Below are 25652 nucleotides of genomic sequence, written 5' to 3'. Positions count from 1 at the left end.
CAGTTTAGACATAGTCTATCATTCTACAGCACTGTTAATTTTTAAATGAAGAAATATCAAAGATTAAATAATTTTTAAAACACATTCACATGCTGATGGTAGCATTTAAAATTGGTATAATTCACTCAGAAGGCAGCAACACCTACCACTGTCAAAACAGTGTTAAAAATAATTTATTAGGGGGTGCCTGGGTGGCTCAGTCGTTAAGCGTCTGCCTTTGGCTTGGGTCCTGATCCCAGCGTCCTGGGATCGAGCCCCTCATCAGGTTCCCTGCTCCGCGGGAAGCCTGCTTCTCCCTCTCCCACTCCCCCTGCTTGTGTTCCCTCTCTCGCTGTGTCTCTCTCTGTCAAATAAATGAATAAAATCTTAAAAAAAAAAAACAATAATAATTTATTAGAAACAAAAGACTCTATATAGAGAGAGATTTACCACAGTTTTAGGGGTGTAAATAGAACACTGGGAAAAATGTAGATGTCTAACAGAAACTGAAGAATCTGGTCATTTACGGTACAGAACTAGAGGAGAATGCTGCACCCACTGAAAAACAGCTATAAAGATGAGGTAGAAACAGGTACAAATGGTTTATGAGATAAAATGAAATGCCAGACCACAAATTTATATACATATACATATATATGCATATATTGTATACATATATACAATGATTTAACTCTATATCATCTTTTAAAAATACATCAACTTTAAAAAATCCTTTTTTTTTTTTAGATTTTGTCAGAGAGAGAGAGAGAGAAGGAGACAGAGCACAAGCAGGGAGAGCGGCAGGCAGAGGGAGAAGCAGGCTCCCCGATGAGCAGAGAGTCAGATGCGGGACTCGATCCCAGAACCCTGGGATCATGACCTGAGCTGAAGGCAGACGCTTAACCAACTAAGCCACCCAGGCATCCCTTAAAAATATCTTAAAAAATCATTTGGAAAAACCACTCTCCTCCAAATCTCTCATTTTTAAAGCTTCTCCATCCATTCTTACTTGTTCAGTTAAATTATTCTTTCTTGTTTTACTCTCCTATGCATTGTCTTTCTGGTCATTTCTATGTTCTAGTACAGCTGTCTTTATCTTCTTCACTCACTGTCTTGACAAAAACACCACTGCTTATCATGCTCTCTTTTCCAACTCCAAGAAAAATATCCAGGGCCACTGTAATACTCTCCCACATGCTTCCCTGCTTGCTATCCACGTGCAAGTTACAAAGCAGAACAGGAGACTAAAGTGGAAGAACAATGAACTGCCCCAGGCCTCAAAGTTATTTTCTAATTATTTTTGCCTATCTACCTTAGCCTGCGCAGGAAATAGAAATTTAAAATAATCAAGTAATATAGGTTTCTTACCTCTTGAATGAGTCTGAATCTGATGAAGAAAGAGCTTCTTCTTGAATATCAGTACAGCTGGAAGAATCATCTGGTCTATCAGACTCCATTCTCCCTGGGGATTCCAGTTTTGACTGAGAGAAGTGGTTTGTTACGGGGGAAGTATCTGAGACTTTCATTTTTTTATCTTCCTGTTCTAAAAAGGAAAAAGGAAAGAAAAAAACATTTAAGAGTACCATAAAATCTACGACCTCTCTATGTTTATTATTTCTACAACATTCAATGTTGTTATTTATACTTAGTAAAATGGAAGTTTATGTAACATTGATTCCAAAACTCTAGCAACAGAGAATAAGAATCAACACTACTATGTGCCATCTAATTATACTGTCCACCCCATGTATTTCCATTTTATTTAATTTAAAAATAAAATTTCCTGGGCGCCTGGGTGGCTCAGTTGGTTAAGCGTCTGCCTTCGGTTCAGGTCATGATCTGAGAGTCCTGGGATCGAACCTGTGTCATCAGGCTCTGTGCTCAGCAGGGAGTCTGCTTCTCCCTCTCCCTCTGCCTACCGCTCCCCCTGCTTGTGCTCTCGCTCACTCACTCTCTCAAATAAACAAATAAATCTTTAAAAAATAAAAACAAAATTTTCTTTTAAAACCAGGCATAGTGAACCGTGTAATTCTAATGAGGCTTCTATTTACAGTATTACTAAAGAATTCCTGCATATTTCACAGATCAGAGAAAACTGACAAACATATGAAGCATAACAAAAAAGGATTAAAAATTCAATTAACAAGAGAACCATGGGCTTGGGGCACCTGGGTGACTGTCAGTTGAGCGTCTGACTCTTGATTTCAGCTCGGGTCATGATCTCATGGGTCCTGGGATCAAGCCCCGTGTTGGGCTCCATGCCCCTCCTCCCACTCTTGTGCTCGCTCTCTCTCTCTCAAATAAATACACAAATAAATTTAAAAAAATAAAAGAAAGAACTATGATATTTGTCACTGACTACTATGTGGTAGTGAATCCATCTGGATATTTCTCTTAGTCCACTAAATAGAATCTAATATTCAATATGAAAAAGGAAAACTAATCAGACATAACTAGTATATCCGTTTGATCTAATACATGTCATATTTCTATGTATCCCTTGTCGTATTCTGAATTTCTGAGGTTTCTTGCTGCAGATAAAATTAAGGGAAGTTGGAGGCATGCAGACAGTGTTTGCAAGAATGTGACATACAGGTATGACCAAAGATCTGCAAATACAAGTGCAGAAAATAATATCCATGAAGGATTCCTCAGTGCCCAGGACTCTCCCTCACGACCTGTTTCAGGACTCTGCTAGGATTTCAGGTGCACTGGAGTCAGGAACTGGGTAAGTACTGAGCATGCACGCCACATGTGCTAAGAGTATAGAGCCCCCTTTCATGAGTTCCCTCACAGAGAAGCAGAGCTTTCACACATCACTCAGCCAGTGTGCGTGTACGGGCAAGTGACCTTCAACAAATGACACTAAAAAAACTGTCAAGGCTTTGTCATAAACAGAAATTTTATGGAAAAAGAATAAGACAGATTCTTCAAAAAGAAACCTTTCCAAGTCCATACAGTCAAGACTTTTCCAGAAATAAGAAGTTTTTGTTATACTAAAGAACAGCATACGTCACAAAAGTGTAATTTCTATAAATAAGCTCTTGATGTTGTTGGGCTTTCAACAAGCCAAATCATTACCAAAACAAAACTGTACCCTCTAATGTTTATCTGGGAAAAGGAAAGAAGAAGCTAACCACAAAAACCATCCAGGAGCTCGAAGATCTCTTGTAAACAGACACCCCAGATCACATTAAGAAGACTCAATCACCCAGTAAACTCATGAACCTAGACAATTCAACACTGCTGGACAGGAGAATGCAATCAAGCTGACAAACCAGGGAGTAGGAATTCAACTTAAAACCATCTTTTATTTTTGCACCTGACTTACATTCTTTTCTTACTTCTTCCCTTCTTATATAAGCCTCTCCAAGATAAATTCCCTCTTGGGGATTAGTATCATTCAACAATTTGTGGGCATTAAAAGTCAGTTATCTTTCGTATCTGTCCACAGATGTCAGAAAAGTACATCAAACAGAGCTTGCAACTCTGGGGCTGTGACATCAAGCCTCCCTGAAGACATGTGACAAAAACAGATGAAGGATTTACTTGAGAGAACATGTATCTTATTCACTTATATTGGCACTTCAATGAGCAAGTTTATTCCAAAGAACAAAAATTACACTGGTTGTATGATGCTATACAGAGCTCAACTTCCCAATCAGTTGTGCTAGTCTGTCTGTCGTCCTTGCTCTCACACTCTCCACCTCTCTCAGACACGTGCATTCATGCACAACAACCTACCAGCAGCAATCATCTCTGAACCCCACGGAGAGCAGTATTTATGGGCATATACACATATAATGCACAGTCCTGAGTATAAGCAATTAATCATTTTCAAGAGACATTCAACCAATAAGCAAAAATGTTCTCCCAATCTGAGATATTAAGCCAGATTTTTTTGTCAGGAACTAAACTACTTTCTAAGAAAATCCTTTAACAACTTCACGAACACATTCAAGTTGTTCACAAAGAGCATGAGTTATATATTCAGGTAGCAACCTACTAAATGATACCAGGAGAATTTAGGAAAAAAAAAAAAAAGAATGCACCAGCATGTAAAACAGTAAGACTTAGGAATAAATCTAACCAAGGAGGTGAAAAACTGAAGTGCCGAAAACTACAAAACATTGTTAAAGAAATTAAAGAAACCATAAATACATCCTGTGTTCATAAACTGGAATACAATACTCTTAAGATATCAAAAGTACCCAAAGCAATCTACAGCTTTAATTCAATCCCAAAGGTACTTTGTGCAGAAACAGAAAAATTCATCCTAAAATTCACAAGGAATCTCAAGGGACCCAACTAGTCAAAACAACCTTGAAAAGGAAGAATAAAGTTGGAAGACTCATATCTCCTAACTTTGAAATGTATTAACAAAGCTACAGTAACTAAAACAGTACAGTACTGACATGAGAAGAGACACAGAAACCAGAGAGTAGAACAGAAGAGAACAGAAATAAACCCTCACATATATAGTCAATTGATTTTCAACAATATCAAGAGCATTCCATGCAGAAAGAATAGTCTTTTTAACAATTGGTGCTTTACACATAAAAGAATGAAGTCGGACCCTTATCTTATACCATACACAAATATTAACTCAAAAAGGATCATGGACCTAAATGTTAAAAACTAAAACAAAAAACTCTTAGGAGAAAACGAAGAGGAAAATCTTCATGAACGATTTGGCAACAATTTCACGGATATAACACCAAGAGCACAGGCAACAAAAGAAAAAATGGATATATCAGACTTCATCAAAATTAAGCACTTTTGTGCATCAAAAGAAACTATGAAGAAAGCAAAGAGGCAACCAAGAAAATATTTACAAATATTTGCAAATCATATACATGGAAAAGGATTAATATGCAGAATATATAAAGAATTCCTTAAAAAAACAAGAAAACCAACTGAAAAATGAGCAAAGAGCATGAACAGACTTTTCTCCAAAGAAAAGCACATAGCCAATAAGTATATGAAAAGATGCTCAACATTATTAGTCATTAGGAAAATGCAAATCAAAACCATGAGATACTCACTTCATACCTACCTTGATGGCTATGGTAAAAAAAAAAAAAAGGAACAGGTGTTGGCAAGGATACAGAGACACTGGAATCGTTAATTAGTGCTGGCAGGAATATAAAATGGTACAGCTGCTTTGAAAAGAGTTTTGTGGTTTTTCATAAGGTAAACATAGATTACCATAAGAATCAGAAACTCCACCCTCAGGTATACACCCAAAAGAATGGAAAGCAGAGACTTGAACAGATATTTGAACACTTCACACACCATTATTCACAATAGCCAAAAGGTGAAAATAACCCATTACAGATGAACAGATAAAATGTGGCATGTACACACAATGGAATATTATTTGGTCATAAAAAGCAATGAAATTTTGATACATGCTACAAAAGGACCTTGAAAATATTATGCTTAGTGAAAGACGTTAACACAGAAGTTTCCACTTATATGAGGTACCTAGTATAAGCAAATTCTCACAGAAAGTAGAACAGAGATTACCAGGGTCTGACTGGGAAAGGGCTAGAGAGTTATTATTTTTAATGGGTACAGAGTTTATGTTGGATGATATAAAAGTTTTGGATCTAGATGGTGGTGATTATTATAAAACATTCTGAATGTATTTAACGCCGCTGAATTGTACATTTATGAATGGTTAAAATGATAAATATTATGTACAGTTTATCACAATAAAGAAAAAAATAAGGAATTTTCATGTGCACTTTCCTCCATTATTTTTTTTTTAAAGATTTATTTATTTATTTATTCATGAGAGACAGAGAGAGAGAGAGACAGAGGCAGAGGGAGAAGCAGGCTCCCAAGGAGCAGGGAGCCCGATGCGGGACTCGATCCCAGGACCCTGGGATCATGACCTGAGCCGAAGGCAGACGCTTAACCATCTGAGCCACCCAGGCGCCCCACTTTCCTCCATTATGATTCTGTTTTGTTCACTGGCCCAAAGCCCTGGCAACAGAAATATAATATTAATCTCAAACTTAAAATGGATCCAAATTAAGGATGTGCTGTATATGGGCATACCAAGTTTATAAGCTTCAGACTTTTTAGCAGAACATTCCATCCAAAATTAGAACCAGTGGCCTAAAACAAAAATTATTCTAAGATAAAATTATTTGTAGGATATTTGAAGATGTACAGCAATAAATCCTATACCTAGAAAACACTCTCAGACTGAAACAACTAAGAAACTTCTAATTTACCATTAAGTCAAAGATTTTAGAAACTTGTCTTTAGGGCATTCCCCCAATCATTTTTCCCACTGCAGATACCTAATAAAAAGGTAAATTCCCATGGTTTTATATTCTTTTTATATTAAAAATAAATAGAAAATTCAGGGGCACCTGGGTGGTTAAGTGTCCCAACTCTTGGTTTTGGCTGAGGTCATGACCTCAGGGTCATGAGATCAAGCCCTGTGTTGGGCTCTGCTCTCAGCAGGGAGTCTGCTTGAGATTCTCTCTCCACCCTCTCCCTTTGCCCCTTTCCCTGCTCTCACACATACACATGCTCTAAGATAAAATAAATAAATCTTAAAATAAATAGTGAAATTCACCATATTTCTGTTTTTAGTTACTATAATTAGTCTCTTACCCACGCATACAGGTAATAGCTTTTCTGTAGATCCATCTTCTTCTTTTGTTACTTTTTTTTTTGACATTTCAACAGTTTTCTTGTATCCTTTTTTGGCCTGATCCACCAGAAGCCGAAATTCATTCTGATGTTTTTTACCTAAAATTCAAAAGATCTTTTCAGTAAAGCAAGAACTACAAGTTTTATTTTTGTTATGCTGACAAACTGAGTATCAAGAAGTATACAAACTTGCTCAAGAACAACATCTTTGGGGGCATCTGGGTGGCTCAGTTAAGTGTTGGTTAAGCATCTGCCTTCAGCTCAGGTTATGATCCCAGGGTCCTGGGATGGAGCCCCAAGTTGGGCTCCCTGCTCAGTGGGGCGTCTGCTTCTCCCTCCCCCTCTGGCCCTCCCCCCTCCTGCTCACTCACTCTCTCTCTCTCTCATAAATAAAATCTTTTTTTTTTTAAAGATTTATTTATTTATTTATTTATGTATTTGACAGAGAGAGAGACAGCGAAGGAGGGAACACAAGCAGGGGGAGTGGGAGAGGGAGAAGCAAGTTCCCTGCTGAGCAGGGAGCCCGATGTGGGGCTCGATCCCAGGACCCTGGGACCATGACCTGAGCCAAAGGCAGACACCTAACGACTGAGCCACCCAGGTGCCCCAAAATCTTAAAAAAAAAAAAAAGATAAAAGAACAACATCTTTGGGAATCACTTGCAATAAATTTACAAGCTGGCAAGCACAAAAATACAAAGGGCTAGGGGTCATGGAAGCCTCTCTTTTTTTTTTCTTTAAATTTTTTATTGTTATGTTAATCACCATACATCATTAGTTTTTGATGTAGTGTTCCATGATTCATTGTTTGTGCATAACACCCAATGCTCCATTCAGTCCGTGCCCTCTTCAATACCCATCACCAGGCTAACCCATGCCACCACCCCCCTCCCCTCTAGAACCCTCAGTTTGTTCTGCAGAGTCCATCTTCCCCTCGTCTTTCATGGTTCGTCTCCCCCTCCAATTTCCCCCCCTTCATTCCTGCTATCTTTTTTTTTCTTAACATATATCGTATTATTTGTTTCAGAGGTACAGATCCGTGATTCAACAGTCTTGCACAATTCACAGCACTCACCATAGCACATACCCTCCCCAATGTCTATAACCCAGCCACCCCATCCCTCCCACCCCACCCTCACTCCAACAACCCTCAGTTTGTTTCCTAAGATTAAGAATTCCTCATATCATCTCAGGAAACAAACTGAGGGTTGCTGGAGTGGTGGGGGGTGGGAGGGATTGGGTGGCTGGGTGATAGACATTGGGGAGGGTATGTGCTATGGTGAGCACTGTGAATTGTACAAGACTGATGAATCACGGATCTGTACTTCTGAAACAAATAATGCAATATATGTTAAGAAAAAAAAAAGAAGAAGATAGCAGGAGGGGAAGAATGAAGGGGGAGTAAGTCGGAGGGGGAGACGAACCATTAGAGACGATGGACTCTGAAAAACAAACTGGGGTAGGTTCTAGAGGGGAGGGGGTGGGGGGATGGGTTAGCCTGGTGATGGGTATTAAAGAGGGCACATTCTGCGTGGAGCACTGGGTGTTATGCACAAACAATGAATCATGGAACACTACATCAAAAACTAATGATGTAATGTATGTTGATTAACATAACAATAAAAAATTATTAAAAAAAAGAATTCTTCATATCAGTGAGGTCATATGATACCTTTCTTGGATTGACTTATTTCACTCAGCATAACACCCTCCAGTTCCATCCACGTCATTGCAAATGGCAAGATCTCATTCCTTTTGATGGCTGCATAACATTCCATTGTGTATATATACCACATCTTCTTTATCCATTCATCCGTCAGTGGACACCTTGGCTCTTTCCACAGTTTGGCTATTGTGGACATTGCTGCTATAAACATCAGAGTGCATGTACCCCTTTGGATCCCTACAGTTGTATCTTTGGGGTAAATACCCAGTAGTGCAATTGCTAGATCGTATGGTAGCTCTATTTTCAACTGTTTGAGGAACCTCCATACTGTTCTCCAGAGTGGTTGCACCAGCTTGCATTCCCACCAACAGTGTAGGAGGGTTCCCCTTTCTCTGCATCCCCGCCAACATCTGTCGTTTCCTGACTTGTTAATTTTAGCCATTCTGACTGGTGTGAGGTGGTATCTCATGGAGGTTTTGATTTGGATTTCCCTGATGTCGAGCGATGTTGAGCACTTTTTCATGTGTCTGTTGGTCATTTGGATGTCTTCTTTGGAAAAATGTCTGTTCATGTCTCCTGCTCATTTCTTGATTGGATCATTTGTTCTTTGGGTGTTGAGTTGGATAAGTTCTTTACAGATTTTGGATACTAGCCCTTTATCTGATATGTCATTTGCAAATATCTTCTCCCATTCTGTCGGCTGTCTTTTGGTTTTGTGGACTGTTTCTTTTGCTGTGCAAAAGCTTTTTATCTTGATGAAATCCCAATAGTTCATTTTTGCCCTTGCTTCCCTTGCCTTTGGCGATGTTTCTAGGAAGAAGTTGCTGCGGCTGAGGTCAAAGAGGTTGCTGCCTGTGTTCTCCTTTAGGATTTTGATGGACTCCTGTCTCACACTGAGGTCTTTCAACCATTTGGAGTCTATTTTTGTGTGTGGTGTAAGGAAATGGTCCAGTTTCATTCTTCTGCATGTGAAACCTCTCCTTCTTATCTTCTCCTTTCCTCAGATACAAACATGGAAACAGGATATTCCTAGTTCGCTACTGTAGGTTTTTTCCCCCAGGCCCCATACTCTGAAGGCTTTTGAGAGAGCATGAAAGATACCACTTTCTTATATATATCCAAAAGACACCATTCTAACTCCCAAGAAAAGAGTACTAACATGAAGAACACTAACTGAATATAAAAGCAGAAGCCTCCAGGAAAGTTGGATTATAAAAACAAAGGATACCCATTTCGATTCCCTTGCATTTCTTGCCTGTTTCCCATCAAGATCCCTTTAACATCCACTACCCACCCCCAATCCACCTTATCTCAGGATATCGTAATTACACCAATCTTAATAACACCTGCTACTTTAACACATCTGAAGATAATGTAAGCCTGATCTCGAGGTCACCATTATTAATGTACATTAATCTACTCAATAAAGAATAGCCAGGCATTGTTAGAGCACAGCCTTTAGGACATCTATTTGTGATCCTGAACTGTATAGTTCAGATAGCTGAGGATGCACTTGACTTATCCAGCACCCTCAAACACTTAAGTCATGGTTCAAAATGATGTCATAAATCCTGTAAAAATGTATTTTAGAAAGAATCATACTGCAAATAGTTCAAGTTTTGAGACCGCTTTCATACAGTAACCAACACTTTCCCTGTGGCACAACACTAAGAATCAATGAGTGTAGGAAAAAAGTTGTGCTTTTATTGAAAACTGTGCCTTTTCTAGAGCTACCCTTCCAGCATTCTATTCACTGCCTTTGAGCTTTGTCACAGCTCTGTAAATTGTAGATAACTGATGGCAACGGAAAACAATTCTTGTCTACAGACATGCAAAATCCTGTGGGGTGAAGGCTCAATTGACCCCCTCCCCCCGACTGGCAGAAGCCAGTTTTGCCTACATGTGCACAGATTTCAATATTTCTGATCTATAAATATGACTGTTCTTTGGACATTAGGGAGGAACTGCTCCTAATCCCAATATATTTATGTGCATGGTACATGTAAAACTCCCAGTGAAACTTGTATGTTGGCTTGGAAAGTATCTGGTAAATTTTAATAAGAGACTGGTTAAAATTCCAGCAAGAAATGTGGGCTGGCCATAAAGATTACTGGGAAAAGTTAGCTCTTCAGAAATAAATGAGATCCTATCTAGGAAATAAGCTAGGTGTTTTCTTTCAGGTCCTATTTAACTCTGTGCATTTGAGGATAATTATTTTATACTTCCCTCAGCTCCCCAGAGTCAGTGGGCGACTACCACCACCATCACTATGTGGTTTCTGTTAGGCAAGGGTATCACAGCACTATGGGGTCTACGAAATTTGGTCAGACATGGTCTAGGTCTTCTCCCAGTGAGGCCACTGTGTACAAGGGAATTATGGGTGTAAGAATTACTTTAAAAACTTGCTCAAGTAATCTCATTAAGAGTTAAGGAGGCTTAATGACTTTCTCTTCTAAAGTAATAAAATCCCAGGTTTAAAAGAGATTTTCTTTATTTAATCTGATTACCCCTACAGCTAGGCTGGAAACCAAAAAGTAAATGGCAGCCACTGCTCTGGCTTTGGCCCAAGAAGTCCAATAACCTCTGCTCAAAAGATGAACAATGCCAAGAGATTATGACTAATAAAATTGTTCCCATTCATCTCTTCACCTCATTTTAGGAGCTGTGCCATCTGGCAAGGAGTACTTTAGAGTTTAAAATCTCAGTTCTGCTAATTAGATGCCCTGAATTTACCTCTTAAAAATATTAAGTGGCTGAGATCATTGTGGGAGCTGATGAATAAGCCCCACATTCAGCCAACTCATATTTTCAAGATTTTTAATACCTGAATCGTATCACCCTTTCTGCCTCTCCAAGTTAAGCCCTTCACTCTTTCACCACCCCTTAACTACTTTTTTAGACCAGCTTTTACAGCCAAAGCACCTCTGGATCTGCCCGTGAACTCTGAGGTACACAAGACCAAAGCCAGGCTCTCACAAGAATAGGACAGACTCACCCTCCAAAACGATGACACTGAGATACTCATCTACTTTAAGTCACAGAACGAGTTTGGAGTCAGTGTCTCTCAAAGTAAAATCTCATGCATTTTTTTCACCAACCATCTAGGAGCCTCAAACATCTAACCCTGGATGGAGAAGAGAGTAACAGTAATGGCTAACATTCAGTAAGGGCTTATTCATTTAGCCCTGAACTGACCAGTCTCACTTTAAATCCATGACATAAGCCTAAAATGGACACTCAACACTGCTGTACAACTTTTTCACCTTTCTCTAGCAAACTCTGCTTTACTACAAAATGACCATTTCACACTTTTCACACCTGCAACACTCCCTTCTCAGCCAGCCTCACACTACTAGGAAAGCACAGAAACATTCTAACAGGAGCTCTGTCATCTTCCAACTACCATTACTTCATCAGCGCACATATGCTCTATCTTCTTTGTATGGAATAAGAAATGATGGTCCTTGCAGTAATTAAAGGCCAAACCCTGGCCATCTTGGAGCCTGTGGAGGCCTGCTGGGAACAGGACTCCTAACACGACAAATAGGTCTGGGAGGCTGTGGCCCAAGACCATTTTTGCTAGCTATCAGCCAGGTCTCCAGAACCAGAGGGAGCACACAGTTCTTAAAATTGAAGGTGTTTATGCTCGAGATGAATCTGAATTCTACCTAGGCAAGAGATGTGCTTCTGTGTACAAAGCAAAGAACACCACAGTGACTCCTGGTGGCAAACCAAACAAAACCAGAGGAATCTGAGGAAAAGTAACTTGTGCTCACGGAAACAATGGCATGGTTCATGCCAAATTCCAAAGCAACCTTCCTGCTAAAGCCACTGGCCACAGAATCCGTGTAATGTTGTACCCCTCAAGGATTTAAACTTACTGGAAAATAAATAAATAAAGGTATAGATCTATTCTCTTGGGGGGAAAAAAAAGGCCAAGCCCTAACTTCTGCTCTGGATTCCATCACTAAGGACTTCTCAAAGATACAGCACCTGTGATTACCCTCTCCCTGTCTTACATCATCAATTTCCCTTTCCCACTGGCATACAAATACACCTGGGACTGTTCTGCTGGAAGTGAGAGTGTAGGTTATGAAAACAATTAGGTATAGCCCAGCATTTTTTCTTAATTAAATAGTAAAGAGTAGAATGGAAAGTACCAGAGTACATTAAAAATGGCAAGAGTAAGCAACCAAGATGTCCTAGTTGAATGGATAAGCTATAGTACATGTAGACAAGGGAATATTATTCAGCACTAAAAAGAAAAGCACCATCAAGCCATGAAAAGACATGGAGGAACTTTAAATGCATATTGCCAAGTGACAGAAGACAATCTGAAAAGACTACATATCATGTGATGCCAACTATATGACATTCTGGAAAAGGCAAAATTATGCAGATAATAAAAAGATCAGTGGTTGCCAGTTTTGTAGCAGGTGGGGTATGAATAGATGAAGCACAAAAGATTCTTAGGGCAGTGGAAATACTCTGCAGGATACCACAGTGATGCATGTCATTGTATCTCTGTCCAACACCAGAAATGAACCCTAAAGTATGGACTTTGGGTGACTATGATGTGTCAATGTAGGTTCACCAACTATAACAAATGTACCCTCTGGTGGGGGGTGTTGATAATGGGAGAGGTTATGCATGTGTTGGGGCGGGGAACATATGGGAACTTTCTGTAACATTTCCCTGCTTTAAAAACAAAGTCTTACTTAAAAAAAGAGAGAGAGAGAGAGAAACAGAGAGTAGGATGCAGTATGGATGGTTTGGATCAGCATAACCAACTGGCTTTGGAACATAATTATCCCACTATTTATATTTTTTTCAAAGTCAATGAAATTTTGAGAGAAAAATGATACAAAATAATTTTTCTAATGTTGGGGCCATTTAAGGTTGGGGAGGGGGAATGCAAACATCATTTGAAAACATCTGAATACAACCTTTTAAAAAAATGAGAAGGGTAAATATTGCTTTGTGAAACTTCTATCTCACAAGGTAAAATGAGAACTATAGATACAGCACTTCTGCTACATACCCAAAGTACCCTGAAGAAACACTTGTGTAATTATTTCAGTTGTGAGCTAAATTAGCCACTTTTTAAATGAACATTGTTTTTATTTGAAAGAACAGTAGACAAACCATGATTATTCAGACTTGGATAATACATTTTCTCAAAAATGAATGCGGGAAGTTGTCATTTCAAGAAAAACAAGTAACAGTATTTGCTGCCAAATATAAAAGAATATCTTTCAAGTGAAAATCAGAATTTTGGGTAACTGGTATCCACCATTATGATCTAACAACTTCCCAATACCTAACTTTTCTGATAAGACTGGTGGTGAAACTAAGGAATGCTATTTTTTATATTATATAATATAAATGCAATATAAATATGCAAACATTTGCAACTCACTGTATCAATATTTTCCATAACCAACAAATGATGCTACAAAAATCATTCACAGGTAAAAGGTGCATTCAAAGCAACAAGATAGACCAGTGGATTTTTATGCAATAGAGTACAGAAACTTCATTAATATGATTTCAAATTCCACTGTAAATAACCTTTCTGAAATAACACTTGCCAAGAATATCCATGATTACCTAAAAAATCTACTGAAACCCCTTCCTGCATCAGGCTGGATATTTTCATATACTTTAACCGAAAAAACACATGGCAACAGTTTAAATGCAGAAGCTGATATGAGAATCAAGATGTCCTCTATTAAGCAAGGCATCAAAGAGATTTGCAGAAATAGAAAAGAATGCCACTTGTCACTAAGTTTTTAAAATCAGACTTCCTGAGAAATAATGTACACACAATAAAATTCGTCAATTTTAAGCAAACAATCTGATGCATTTTTTAAAAAATGTGCAGTCATGTAACTACCAATAAGTCAGGTAAAAGAGTCCCTCCATGATTCCCTTTTCCTCCACCCACAGCAGCTGGCAGTACCTAATTTGCTTTCAGTTACTAATCGCTGCCTTTTTCTAGAACTTTATATAAATGGGACCATTCAAGATGCTGCCTTTTTAGTTGGGCTTGTGTTGTGACACAATGTTGCTGACATCCCTCCATGTTGTTTCCTATATGGAGAGTTGTTTTTTTTTTTTTAACTGATGAAGGCATATTCCATTATATTCTTAATGTATTAAATTGGTATTTAAAAGGTAGCAAACCATTTACATTTATATTTTAATGTAGGATAATAAAAGCCAAATTACAGACAACCATTGAAGTTTTTTTTCTTTCTTTTTTTAAATTCTAGGGTACAGGTACTGGGGAAAAAAACAAGAAAATCAGTTCAGGGACTTTTTTCTGAACAAACGACACCACAGGTTTCCCATGATATGTGCCTAAGCCGCTAAGTCTCATCTGTCACACAGGACACTGAATGGTGACCATCTCTCACATGTGTTACTTGTAATTCCTAAGTGGTCAATATTGAGTATCTTCACTTCTGGATAAGAAAAAAAGCATTTTGGTCCATTAATTCACCTACTCGCTCCTGGAGGACGTTAACCAACTCTGCAATAACGAAGACAGGAGTGTCATCAATGTCTTGAATGATGAACTTCTTCCCTAAGGCATTTGATTCATCGAAGTACAGCAGGAACTGCTTCATGGCAGGGTCACATTCTATTAGCACTCCTTTCAAGACATTAACCATCTTTTCCCAGTCAGAAGGTACAGATGACCTTTAAAATGCTCCACCCTCAGAACCAGCAGCACTTCAAGTTAATTCTTTTTTATTGTTAAGTACTGTTCCATTGCATACGGATGTATCATAATGTGTTTATGGATATTTAGGTTGTTTTCAGTTTAGGATAATATGAATAAGCTGCTATAACATGTGTCAATAATATCCTTCAAATTGTTCATTACAACTGATGAATTTTATTTTTTGGAAATTATATCTCAATAAACCTGCTTTCAAAAATCTCTGTATGGACATACGCTTTCGTTTCTCTTGAATAAATAGCTAGGAGTAGAATGACTGGGCTGTATGTATGTATGTGTCTTTAAAACAAACTGCTAAACGGTTTACCTAAGTGACTGTGTCACTTTGCATTCTCACCAGCAATGTATAAGATTGCCATTTGCTCTACATCCTGACCAGCAGTTTGGTATTATCCTTTCTTGCTTTTTTTCCATTAAAGTACATAGTATTATTTAATTTATTTTTTTGTATTATTATTTCCTTTAAAATTCTTTTTTCCTAAAGACTAATAAGATTAACCATATATTTTCATGTGGTTATTTGGGTTTTGAATACTTATTTTGCTGAAGAATGGTTAAATATTTTGCCCTGATTTAAAAAAATATGGCATTTGCCTTACTGAATTGTAAGAGTTCTAAAGAATATAGTACCTATATAGAACATAATATAGACACTAGTACTTTGTCAAATATAAATTTTACAATATTTTCTCACAATCTGTAGCTTGGTTTTTCTTTTTTATATTTGCCTTTTAAAGAGTAAAATTTAATTCTACTGAAATATATCTCACCACATTTTCTTTAAGCTTTTTCTTTTATGATTTAAACTATTTGTGAAAGATGATCATCTTGGCTGTGAATATAGTTTTATTCCTTCTGTTCAAATCTGTATACTATTTATTCCTGCTTCTTCACACTGTAAGTACAATGTTGAACAAAAGAGGCGAGAATGGACACCTCTACCTTGTTCCCAAAGTATTTACTATTTCATCATTAATTATGACGTTAGCTGTAGTTTTTCTGCAGATATTCTTTATCAGATTGAAGAAATTCTATTTTAGTAAGAGTTTTTATTATTAATGGGTGTTCAATTTTGTCAAATGCTTATTCTGCACCTACTTAGAGAATCATATAGTTGTTTTTTTTCAGTCACTTAATACAGTGAATTACAATGATGAATTTTCTAAAATTAAACCAATCTTGCCTTATTAGGATACATCCCACTTGGTTATGATGTATCATCCTTTATATGTATTGCCAGATTTAATTTATTAAAATCTTGTTAAGGATCTTTGCATCCATGTTCATGAGGATTACTAGTCAGAACTTTTACTATATTGTTTTTGATTTGTAGTTTCATGGAAACTTCAGCCTCATAAAATGAGGTAGGAAGTATTCCTTGCATTTCAATCTTCTAGCAGAATATGTATCGAATTGATATTATTTCCTTCCTTACATATTTCATGGAATTCACCAGTAAACCCATTTGGACCTGGCATTTCTTCAGGGACTGCAAATTCAATTTGCCTATCTACTTCTTCTTGAATATGATTTAGTAATTTGTATCTTTCTAAGAATTGTTCATTTCATGTACTTTTTTTAAATTAGATATGGAGGTTTATTTTAGGGCTAAATGCATTAATTTAATACGACCTACCTAGTGAAGTTAGACTTCTTTTTATATATGTAAATGGGGAGCAGTAGATAGTTGTATATTTTTTTGCCTAAATCTAATCCATATTTTTCTCAGTATGGCATTGTTTCTCATCCTTTTTAGTGGTTTAAATTACTTTCTCTTCAAGCAAATTTTCTGGTTTCCTTATTTTTACAGGACTTATTTTTGACAATTCAATGATCATTTGATAGTCTCTATCTCCTATCTCAAGAAAATGACATTGACTTCCCAAAACTTGATGAAGGACGCTCCCATTACATTTATCTTTCTAACAACAGAAAAACAGTGACTTTTGTTGTTCAGTCTGTAGTCCCAGAATATTCGAGGCTTCTTTTCCTGTGTGTAAGGCACAGGCCATCACACCTGTATCTAGTGCCTGTGTACTTCATTGCCCCCTCCCCACGCAGGTCAGTGCTGAACTTACACATTCAAAGCTTAAGAACTAAAAGAAGAAAACAAAATTCTCTTAGCATAACTAAAACATATCATGTGTGGAATACTCATTCAACAAAAATTTATTAACTACCTGTTTGTAAGGCACTTAAATTTAAACTAAAAATGCAACTAACCAAGCAAAAATAGCTACCAAATTGACAAAACATTGAAGTGCTGGCCCTGGAAAAGATACATACACAGGCCTAATAAGGAAAAGGAAGTAATTTGGAAGTTGGTAATAACTGATAAAATGAAAAATATTTTTGGCACAAATTTGCAAGCCACAGAAGTGCTAAAATTCTTCACAGAAGTGTTGCCAGTGAGTGGCCTGAGGACAGATGGAAAGTCAGGAGTTTCCATTTTAATTCCATTTTATTTTCAGAGAGATGCTTTGAGACAGCTAATTAATATTTTGCAAAATGCTTAGTGATAAGCTCAAAGTAGAATGTTAGAAATCAAAAAGCAGGCACATAGACTTACAGAAAAGGTCACTGAATAAACACTCAACTAAAATTCAGTTGCTTAATACTAACAAGAAATGTTTATATCAAATATTACTATAAAAATTTATTTTAAAAAATTACTTAAGATGAAAATCTGCAACCCAAGTTCTCTGTAAATAAAGAAGATGCCACACAACTTACGATATTTACTGTGAATTTCATCTATTTCCTTTTCTGTTTGGTCCTTTGTAAAAACCATTACCTAAAATAATCCAAAAAAACTTAATTAAAAATTCAAAATATGACAAAAACAGAAATTAGTATTACAAACTTTAAAATCTCAAACGTGGATGTTTAAAATAGGGGAAAATAATCTCTTATCTCTGTTTTACAGAAACCTAGGAAGAATAACTCCTTTGAACTTCCCTTGAATAGCATAATTAGTATACATTTTACTACTGTTTTCTCATGTGCAGAAAATGCAACACCAATATACAGATTAACGCTAAGATGAAGTATTAACACAACAATTAAATTCCTATTTTCAATATTTAATTTTTCACATTCATTAATACAAGTAATATTTGAAACTACAAGACTGAAGAAGCATTTAGCAGATCATTAATAAGGCAGATTTTCTTGTTTGTCTTCTCCCTTTTCCAACCTAACTTCTCCAAGTCTACTGGAAAGTTAACATATAAAGAAAATACGGTATTGTAAGACTTTAGCGTGTTAAATTTCTACTTCCACTTTTGAAAATCTTAAGATTTAAAAGATCAGAAATCTACTTACATGATTCATTATAGCCTCCATCTTATAGTTAGCACACAGGTAATGATAAAGTCAATGAAAACCTCATTTTTTTTTTCTACTATCTGATTATAAACTTACTTCCCTAAGGTCGTAGCTTTCCTTACAGACACATTACCGATGGTCTAGGAAAAAAAGTCTACTTGGGAGAGCCCAAAACACTTCCTCCAGTGTCATAGGACACAATGACTATTTTCTTCTTTGGTATCCTTTCCTCAAGTTTTGGACCATCAAGCTAGAGGAAGGCAATAGTGAAGAATTTTAAGTCTCTGATTCCCTCAATAAGCTCAATAGATACTCAATCCTCATAAAGTTTTACAATTACTTAATTTCTCCATTAGTATAATCACAGAATTGCAGAATGCCAGAGCTAAAGGGGGATCTTAGAGATCGTATAGTTCAACCCTGAGTTTTACAGACAAAGACCCCAAGGGCCACAGATATTAAAGAGCTTATCAAACGCAACCAGCAGAGAAAGAACTAATATCAAGGCCATCTGATGTACAGGCATATGCTTTTACTATAGGACTATAATTGTATTTTGTCCTAGAAGACTGCTAAATGTGACAGAATTCTGTGCTAAAAATGAACTGCAAGTAAATCATAATACATTAAATGGAAATATGTTCCAGGACATTTCCTATTGAACAGATTTAATTCTGGCATGTTTTAATTTTATCAGGGCATTCGATTTTTCTTTCCATCATTTCTACCCAGATAATGAAATAGACCATCAACATACGCCTTCATTGAGTTTACTAGCTTCAAGACGCATCCTAGTCTTCTCCATATTTTCAATTTCTTGAACTATTTCAGCAGCTGTTAAAATAAGGACATAGAGCCAATGTTAGTTATATGGTTTTCATCATTGTACTATGGTTATGTAAGGTGTTAACTCTAAAGCTGGAAGATGGGTATATGTGAACGCCCTGTCCTACTCTTAAAATTTTTCTCTAAGTCCAAAGTTATTTCAAAATAACAGATTACAAAAATAACATGGAATAAAACACTGAATTCTTACACATGCAGAACAGTTTAAGACACAACTATAAGAGTACAGTAATTTTGCTCTTTAAGAATATAGGTATAAATAGCAGTCCCAATGGAATATGAAAATTAACTTGTTAGTGTGAATCCAATTCTTAGCAAGATATCCACTCAAACTCCAATGTACTAAATATAAATTTACACTTTTAGATACAGAGCACTAAGAGCTATGGAGCAATATCAAAAAGCCTAACATACATGTAACAGAAATCCCAAAAGAGGAATAAAAAAGGGAAAAGAAAAAATATTTGAGGACCCAATGGCCAGAATTTGCCAAATTTAATTAAAGACATCAAACCACAAATATATGCAGAATAAATGCAAAAACAAAACAAAACAAAAATACAATAACATATATACACACTGACACACAGAGAAATTCTGTGTGAGCCAGAGAAAAAGAGTATATTACATAAAGAAAAATCAAGCATTATAAAATGCTTCTCATCAGAAACCATTCAAGCCAGAAGACAATGGAGTGATGAATTAAAAGTATAGGGGAAAACCCTGCCAATCCAGAATTCTATACCAATGGAAATATTTTTCAAAAAGTGAAGGATGAATAAACATTTTCTGAGACAAACAAAAACAGAGAATGTATTATTAGCAGACCAATACCATAAAAGCGTTAAAGGAAGTTGCTTAGGCAGAAGAAATATGAAACGAGAAACTTATCTCTTCTTTATCTCTTCCTATAAGAGAAAATAAAGAGTGCTAGAAATGGTAAAAATGAAGGTAAATACAAAATATATTTTTCTTATTTTAACTACTCTAAAAGATAACTGTCCGTTTAAAGGAAAACAAGATACTGTGTTAACAGCATAGGTAAAAATGTAAAACTCATGACAACAACACAAAGAATTAGGGATTGGAAGTATAGTGTTGTAAGGTTCTTATACTACAAATGAAGTATATCATTTGAAGGTAGACTGTGACTACTTAAAGGTCGTTATTACAAACCCTAGGTCAACCACTAAAACTTTCTGAAAAAGAGAAAATAAGCCCAAAATAGAAATAAAATATATTAGTAAAAAATACTCAATCCAAAAGAGAGTAAATAAATAAATGGAACAAAAAGCAGGCAGAACAAGCAGAAAACACTTAGCAAGATTTTAACTGTAAAGTCAACAGTTATCGATAATTACATTAAATGTAAATGATCTAAAAGCAACAATAAGGATAGAAAATGCAGATTAGAGTAAAAAAAATCAAGAACAAACTATATGCTTTCAGCAAAGAACCCATTTTTTTTTAAGATTTTATTTATTTATTTGAGAGAAAGAGAAAGGGAGCATGAGCAGGGAGAGGGGCAGAGGGACAAGCAGACTCTGTGGTAAGTTGGGGCTGGATCTGAGGACCCTGAGACCATGACCTGGGCCGAAGTCAGATGCTAAACTGACTGAGCCACCACCCCAGCAACCCCAAAGTACTCACTTTAAATAAAAGACATAGACAGGTTCAAAATAAAGGTATGGAGAAAGATGTATCATGTAAATACTAATGAGAAGAAAGGCAGAATAGCTGTATTAATATCAGGCACAACAGACTTTAGAACAATGAATGTTGTCAGGGATGAAGGGGGAAATTATAGGGACGCCTGAGTGGCTCAGTCAATTAAGCATCTGCCTTTGGCTCAGGTCATGATCCCAGCGCTTCTCCCTCTGCCTGCCGCTCCCCCTCTTGTGCTCTCTCTCTCTCTCTCTGATAAATAAATAAAATCTTAAAAAAAAAGAGGGAAATTATATAGTGATAAAGGGGTTAATTCACTAAGAAAACATAACATTCCTATATGTGTTTGCACCTAGAACAGAAATTAAAAATGAACAAGAACTTCTAGTTTTTCTTTTTTTTGAAGATTTTATTTATTTGACAGAGAGAGACACAGCGAGAGAGGGAACACAAGCAGGAAGAATGATAGAGGCCTCCCGCCGAGCAAGGAGCCCAATGCAGGGCTCAATCCCAGGACTCTGGGATCACAATCCGAGCCAAAGGCAGACGCTTAACAACTGAGCCACCCAGGCGCCCCCAAGAACTTCTAGTTCTGAAGAAGATGGACTTGACTCATTTCTCATATTCTTCGTTAAGTATAACTAAAACCCTTAGATGTAATATAACAGACAATTATAAGAGAACTCTGAAAGATAGAAGGAAGAATATGGACTGGCTAAGGGTCTCAGAATTTAAGGAACAACATGATGGTGAGTTCCCTAGGCCTTCTCTTTATCTTCTATATATCCCAGACTGGGCACTGGTGAAACCTGCAACCCAGAACCACCAACCATCACACACACACACACACACACACACACACACACACGCACACACACAAATCTCAAGAAAGCATTTTCTTTCTAGCAAAGGACTATGAAAGGAAGAGACCAAAAAACTTTTTGACAATACCTGACCTACTCCAAGTAAATCCTACCCACTAAAGTATCATCAGAGAATAAGTGTAGGGTGTGGACTCCACTCCCCTTTTCCCCCCAGCAGTAACAGGAAGACTGGGGACAGTTTTTCTCTTCCAGCAACACTGTGCCGGTAGAGACCTAGTGAGTAACCTAGACCTCTAACCATCACCCACCAGTAGCAGGTAGCACCCTCACCCCCTAACTAGTGATTGGAGTGAGGATCTCAAAGAGAAAAAACCTGAAGAAAAGCATCCTTTAAACCTGCACAGCAAATCCTAAACACACTCCTGACCCACTCACATGTGAAATATTCTAAAATTAATAGGCCAGGGGCGCCTGGGTGGTGCCCAGTTAAGTTAAGAATTTGCCTTCGGCTCAGGGCATGATCCCAGGGTCCTGGGATCGAGTCCCACATCGGGCTCCCTGCTCAGCGGGAAGCCTGCTTCTCCCTCTGCCTGCCGCTCCCCTTGCTTGTGCGTGCTCGCTCTCTCTCTCTGACAAGCAAATAAATAAAATCTTTGCAAAAAATAAAATTAAATTAATAGGCCAAAAGGTCTGAGAACTGAAGCACAGTATGGAATACCAGGTTTTCTGAGTGCCCCCCAGGTAGCAATTAAATGAAGCAGCCCTGAACAACACCGCAAGAGCTCTGAAAACTAAATTGTCATTAGAATCACAGTCCACAGAAGCAGGCCTGGATCTGCAAGCTAAACCTAAACAGAGTGACTGCCTGCTAAAGTAGAATATTAAAAAAGGAGCTAGAATCTCATATTACAGTCAAAATGTCCAAGACACAATAAAAAACACTTGTCAACCAAGAAGGAGGAAAATCATAACTTCAATGAGAAAAGGCAATCAACAGATGCAAACACTGAGATGACTCAACTCTTGAAACTATCTGATAAGAATTTTAAAGCTACCATCATAAAAATGCTTCAAGAGTACACTGGTATGTGGAATTTAAGAAACAAAACAGGATCATATGAGAAGAGAGGAAAAAATAAAACAAGAGGAAACTAGGGAGGAAGATGAGCTGTAAGAGACTCTTAATCATAGAAAACAAATTGAGGGTTGCTGGAGGGGAGGTGGATAGGGGGCTGGGGTAACTGGGTGATGGGCATTAAGGAGGGCACGTGATGTACTAAGCACTGGGTGTTATATAAGACTGATGAATCACAGACCTGTACCTCTGAAACCAATTATACATTATATGTTAATTGAATTTAAATTAAAAAAAAGTTTTAAAAAATGCTTCAAGAGTAATTAGGAGCACTCTCAAAACAAAACTGCTATTGTATGTAATATTTTTATGACAGCCAGGGGTCCATTATAAAAATATATCTTCTTAAAGTAGTTTAAATGTTACATTTAAGTTATTAATGTCTTATACTTGGAAGGGACAACTAAATAACAACAATTAGAAACAAAGTGAAACAAATGAACTTCACTGTATTTCAGTAAAAACCAAGTCACAATGAAGAAAGATAAAAAGGAAATTATGAACACACTATTTGACTACATACCCTCAGTCCAACAAAGGGAGGAGGGGAGGGGAAGTCTAGGAGAGAGAACTAAAAAATATCCTGAATTCTTTATTATAGATAGGTCTGTTTTGCAGTGGTGTAGTAATACTGATGAAGCAATTCTGAAACTATTTTAGATGTGCTATCGTAAATGTGCTAATGCTATTGAAGGGAGGATTCTCCCCATGGCAGAAAAAAAAAAAAGGGAAATATAAATATGTAATAGAGAAAGGTAAAGAACTCTGTGGGGTTGGACTGTAAGCAAAGGTATCAGTATGTTCTCATGATTTCTAATGCATGTAAATGTAAATGGATTTACATGGGTACATACACATATAGTACACAGACATACGTGCATCATGAGATACCACTACATATCCAACAGAATGGCTAAAATTAGGAAGACTGAAAATACTAAGTGTTTACAAGGAAGTTGAGCAAGTGGATCTCTCATACAATGAAAATTACTGTAGCCATTTAAAAAACAGTTCAGCAATTTCTTTACTTTTAAGCATATACTTACCATACAACCCAGTAATTCTACTCTTGAGTATTTACCCAAGAAAAATGAAAACATATGGCTATACAAAGATCTGTAAGCCCATGCTCATCGAAGCTTTATCCATAATAGCCAAAAATTGGAACACTGCTTGACAATAAAAATGAGTGAACTACTGATAAATACAGCAACACGGATAAATTTCAAGAGCACTGCACTAAGTGAAAGAAGCCAGATATAAAAGACTACATAATGTACAATATGTATAACTCCATTTGTCTGGCATTTTAGAAAAGGCAAAACTATAGAAACATAAAAGATCAGTATATCCCTGGGCCTTACCAAAGGGCAGAGGAACTTTTGGAGAAGAAAATGTTCTATATTTTGACTGAAATGATAGCTAAATGACTCTGCCTATATTTGTCAAAACTCATCTAACTGTACACTCTCAGAGGATGAACTACAGGAGCACCTGGGTAGCATAGTCGGTTGAGCATCCAACTCTTGGTTTCAGCTGAGGTCATGATTTCAGACTTGTGAAATCAAGCACCTTGTGGGGCTCTGCACTCAGTGTAGAGTCTTGCTTCAGACTCTCTCCCTCTCCCTCTGCCCCTCCCCGCTGCACTCTTCCTCTCTCTCTCTCTCTCAAATAAATCTTTAAAAAATAAAAATAAAAAATAAAAGGATAATTATGCATCAATTTTAAAATGCACACATAAAAAGTGAGTAAATAACAAGTTGCTAGATACAAGATATGTATAAAAATTAGTTATATTTTTACATACCAATGACAAAAAAATAAAAATTGACAATTTAAAATAAGACACCACTTACAACTGCATCAAAAACATCAAATACCTATGAATAAGTCTTTTTAAAAAACCCTTCATACTGAAGACTATAAAACATTATGACAGAAATGAAAAACTAAAGGGATAAACCAAATTCATGAACTGAAACACTCAAATAGTGTACAGCGATCAACTTCCCCAAATTGATCTACAGATTCAACATAGTCTCAATCAAAATCCAAGCAGATTTTAGTTTCTTGATGAAATTTTACAGGCTTATTCTAAAATTTACATGGAAATGCAAAGGGCCTAGAAAAGCCAAGGCAATCACAAAAAACAAAACTAGAGGAACCACATTGCCAGGCAGCAAGATCTATTGAAAATTACTCCTAAAGGGGGCACCCAGGTGGCTCAGTCGTTAAGCATCTGCCTTCGGCTGAGGTCATAATCCCAGGGTCCTGGGATCAAGCCCCACATCGGGCTCCCTGCTCAGCGGGAAGCCTGCTTCTCCCTCTCCCGCTCCCCCTGCTTGTGTTCCCTCTCTCGCTGTGTCTCTCTCTGTCAAATAAATAAATAAAATATTTTTTTAAAAAAGTACTCATAAAGTAATTTAGACAACGCACAGACAGAAGCCTAAATGTGACTTAATGGAACAAAACAATGTCCAAGACCCACACATACAGTTACCTGATTCTCAGTTAAGATGTACTGACAATTCAGCAGGGAAAGGACAGTTTTTCAATAAATGGTGCTGCTTTGATTGGCTATCCATATGGAAAAACAGGAGAATCTTGCCCTTAACTCACAACATATGCTAAAATAGATTCCAGATAAATTATAGGTGGAAATGTAAAAGCAAAAACAATAAAGCTTTTGGAAGAAAAGAAAATCCTCCTAATCTTGTAGTAGGCAAGGACATAAAAAGCACTAACCAAAGGAAAAATGCAGAAGATTAAATAGTACAATTAAGAACTTGTA

The 25652-nt window shown here is 37.0% G+C and overlaps 1 protein-coding gene and 1 pseudogene across 1 annotated transcript in view; both read right to left on the bottom strand.

Moving 5' to 3' along the window:
• The window catches only part of RAD18 (RAD18 E3 ubiquitin protein ligase), a 108576-nt gene that overhangs the window by 38227 nt on the left and 44697 nt on the right, over positions 1–25652 (bottom strand). Inside the window, exons 8-11 of the mRNA XM_028101755.1 lie at positions 19149–19225; positions 17798–17858; positions 6613–6750; positions 1348–1522 (exon numbers count right to left, since the gene is read on the bottom strand). Coding sequence (XP_027957556.1) covers positions 1348–1522; positions 6613–6750; positions 17798–17858; positions 19149–19225 — 451 coding nt within the window. The remainder of the gene's footprint in view (positions 1–1347; positions 1523–6612; positions 6751–17797; positions 17859–19148; positions 19226–25652) is intronic.
• Positions 14778–15033, bottom strand: LOC114207735 (general transcription factor IIH subunit 5 pseudogene; annotated as a pseudogene).

Source organism: Eumetopias jubatus, unplaced genomic scaffold (assembly GCF_037043125.1).
Source record: "Eumetopias jubatus isolate StellerSeaLion01/CBP00866 unplaced genomic scaffold, mEumJub1_p1.0 scaffold_1, whole genome shotgun sequence".
In the NCBI taxonomy this organism is placed as follows: Eukaryota; Metazoa; Chordata; class Mammalia; order Carnivora; family Otariidae; genus Eumetopias; species Eumetopias jubatus.
This window is presented reverse-complemented; position numbering and strand designations above follow the sequence as displayed.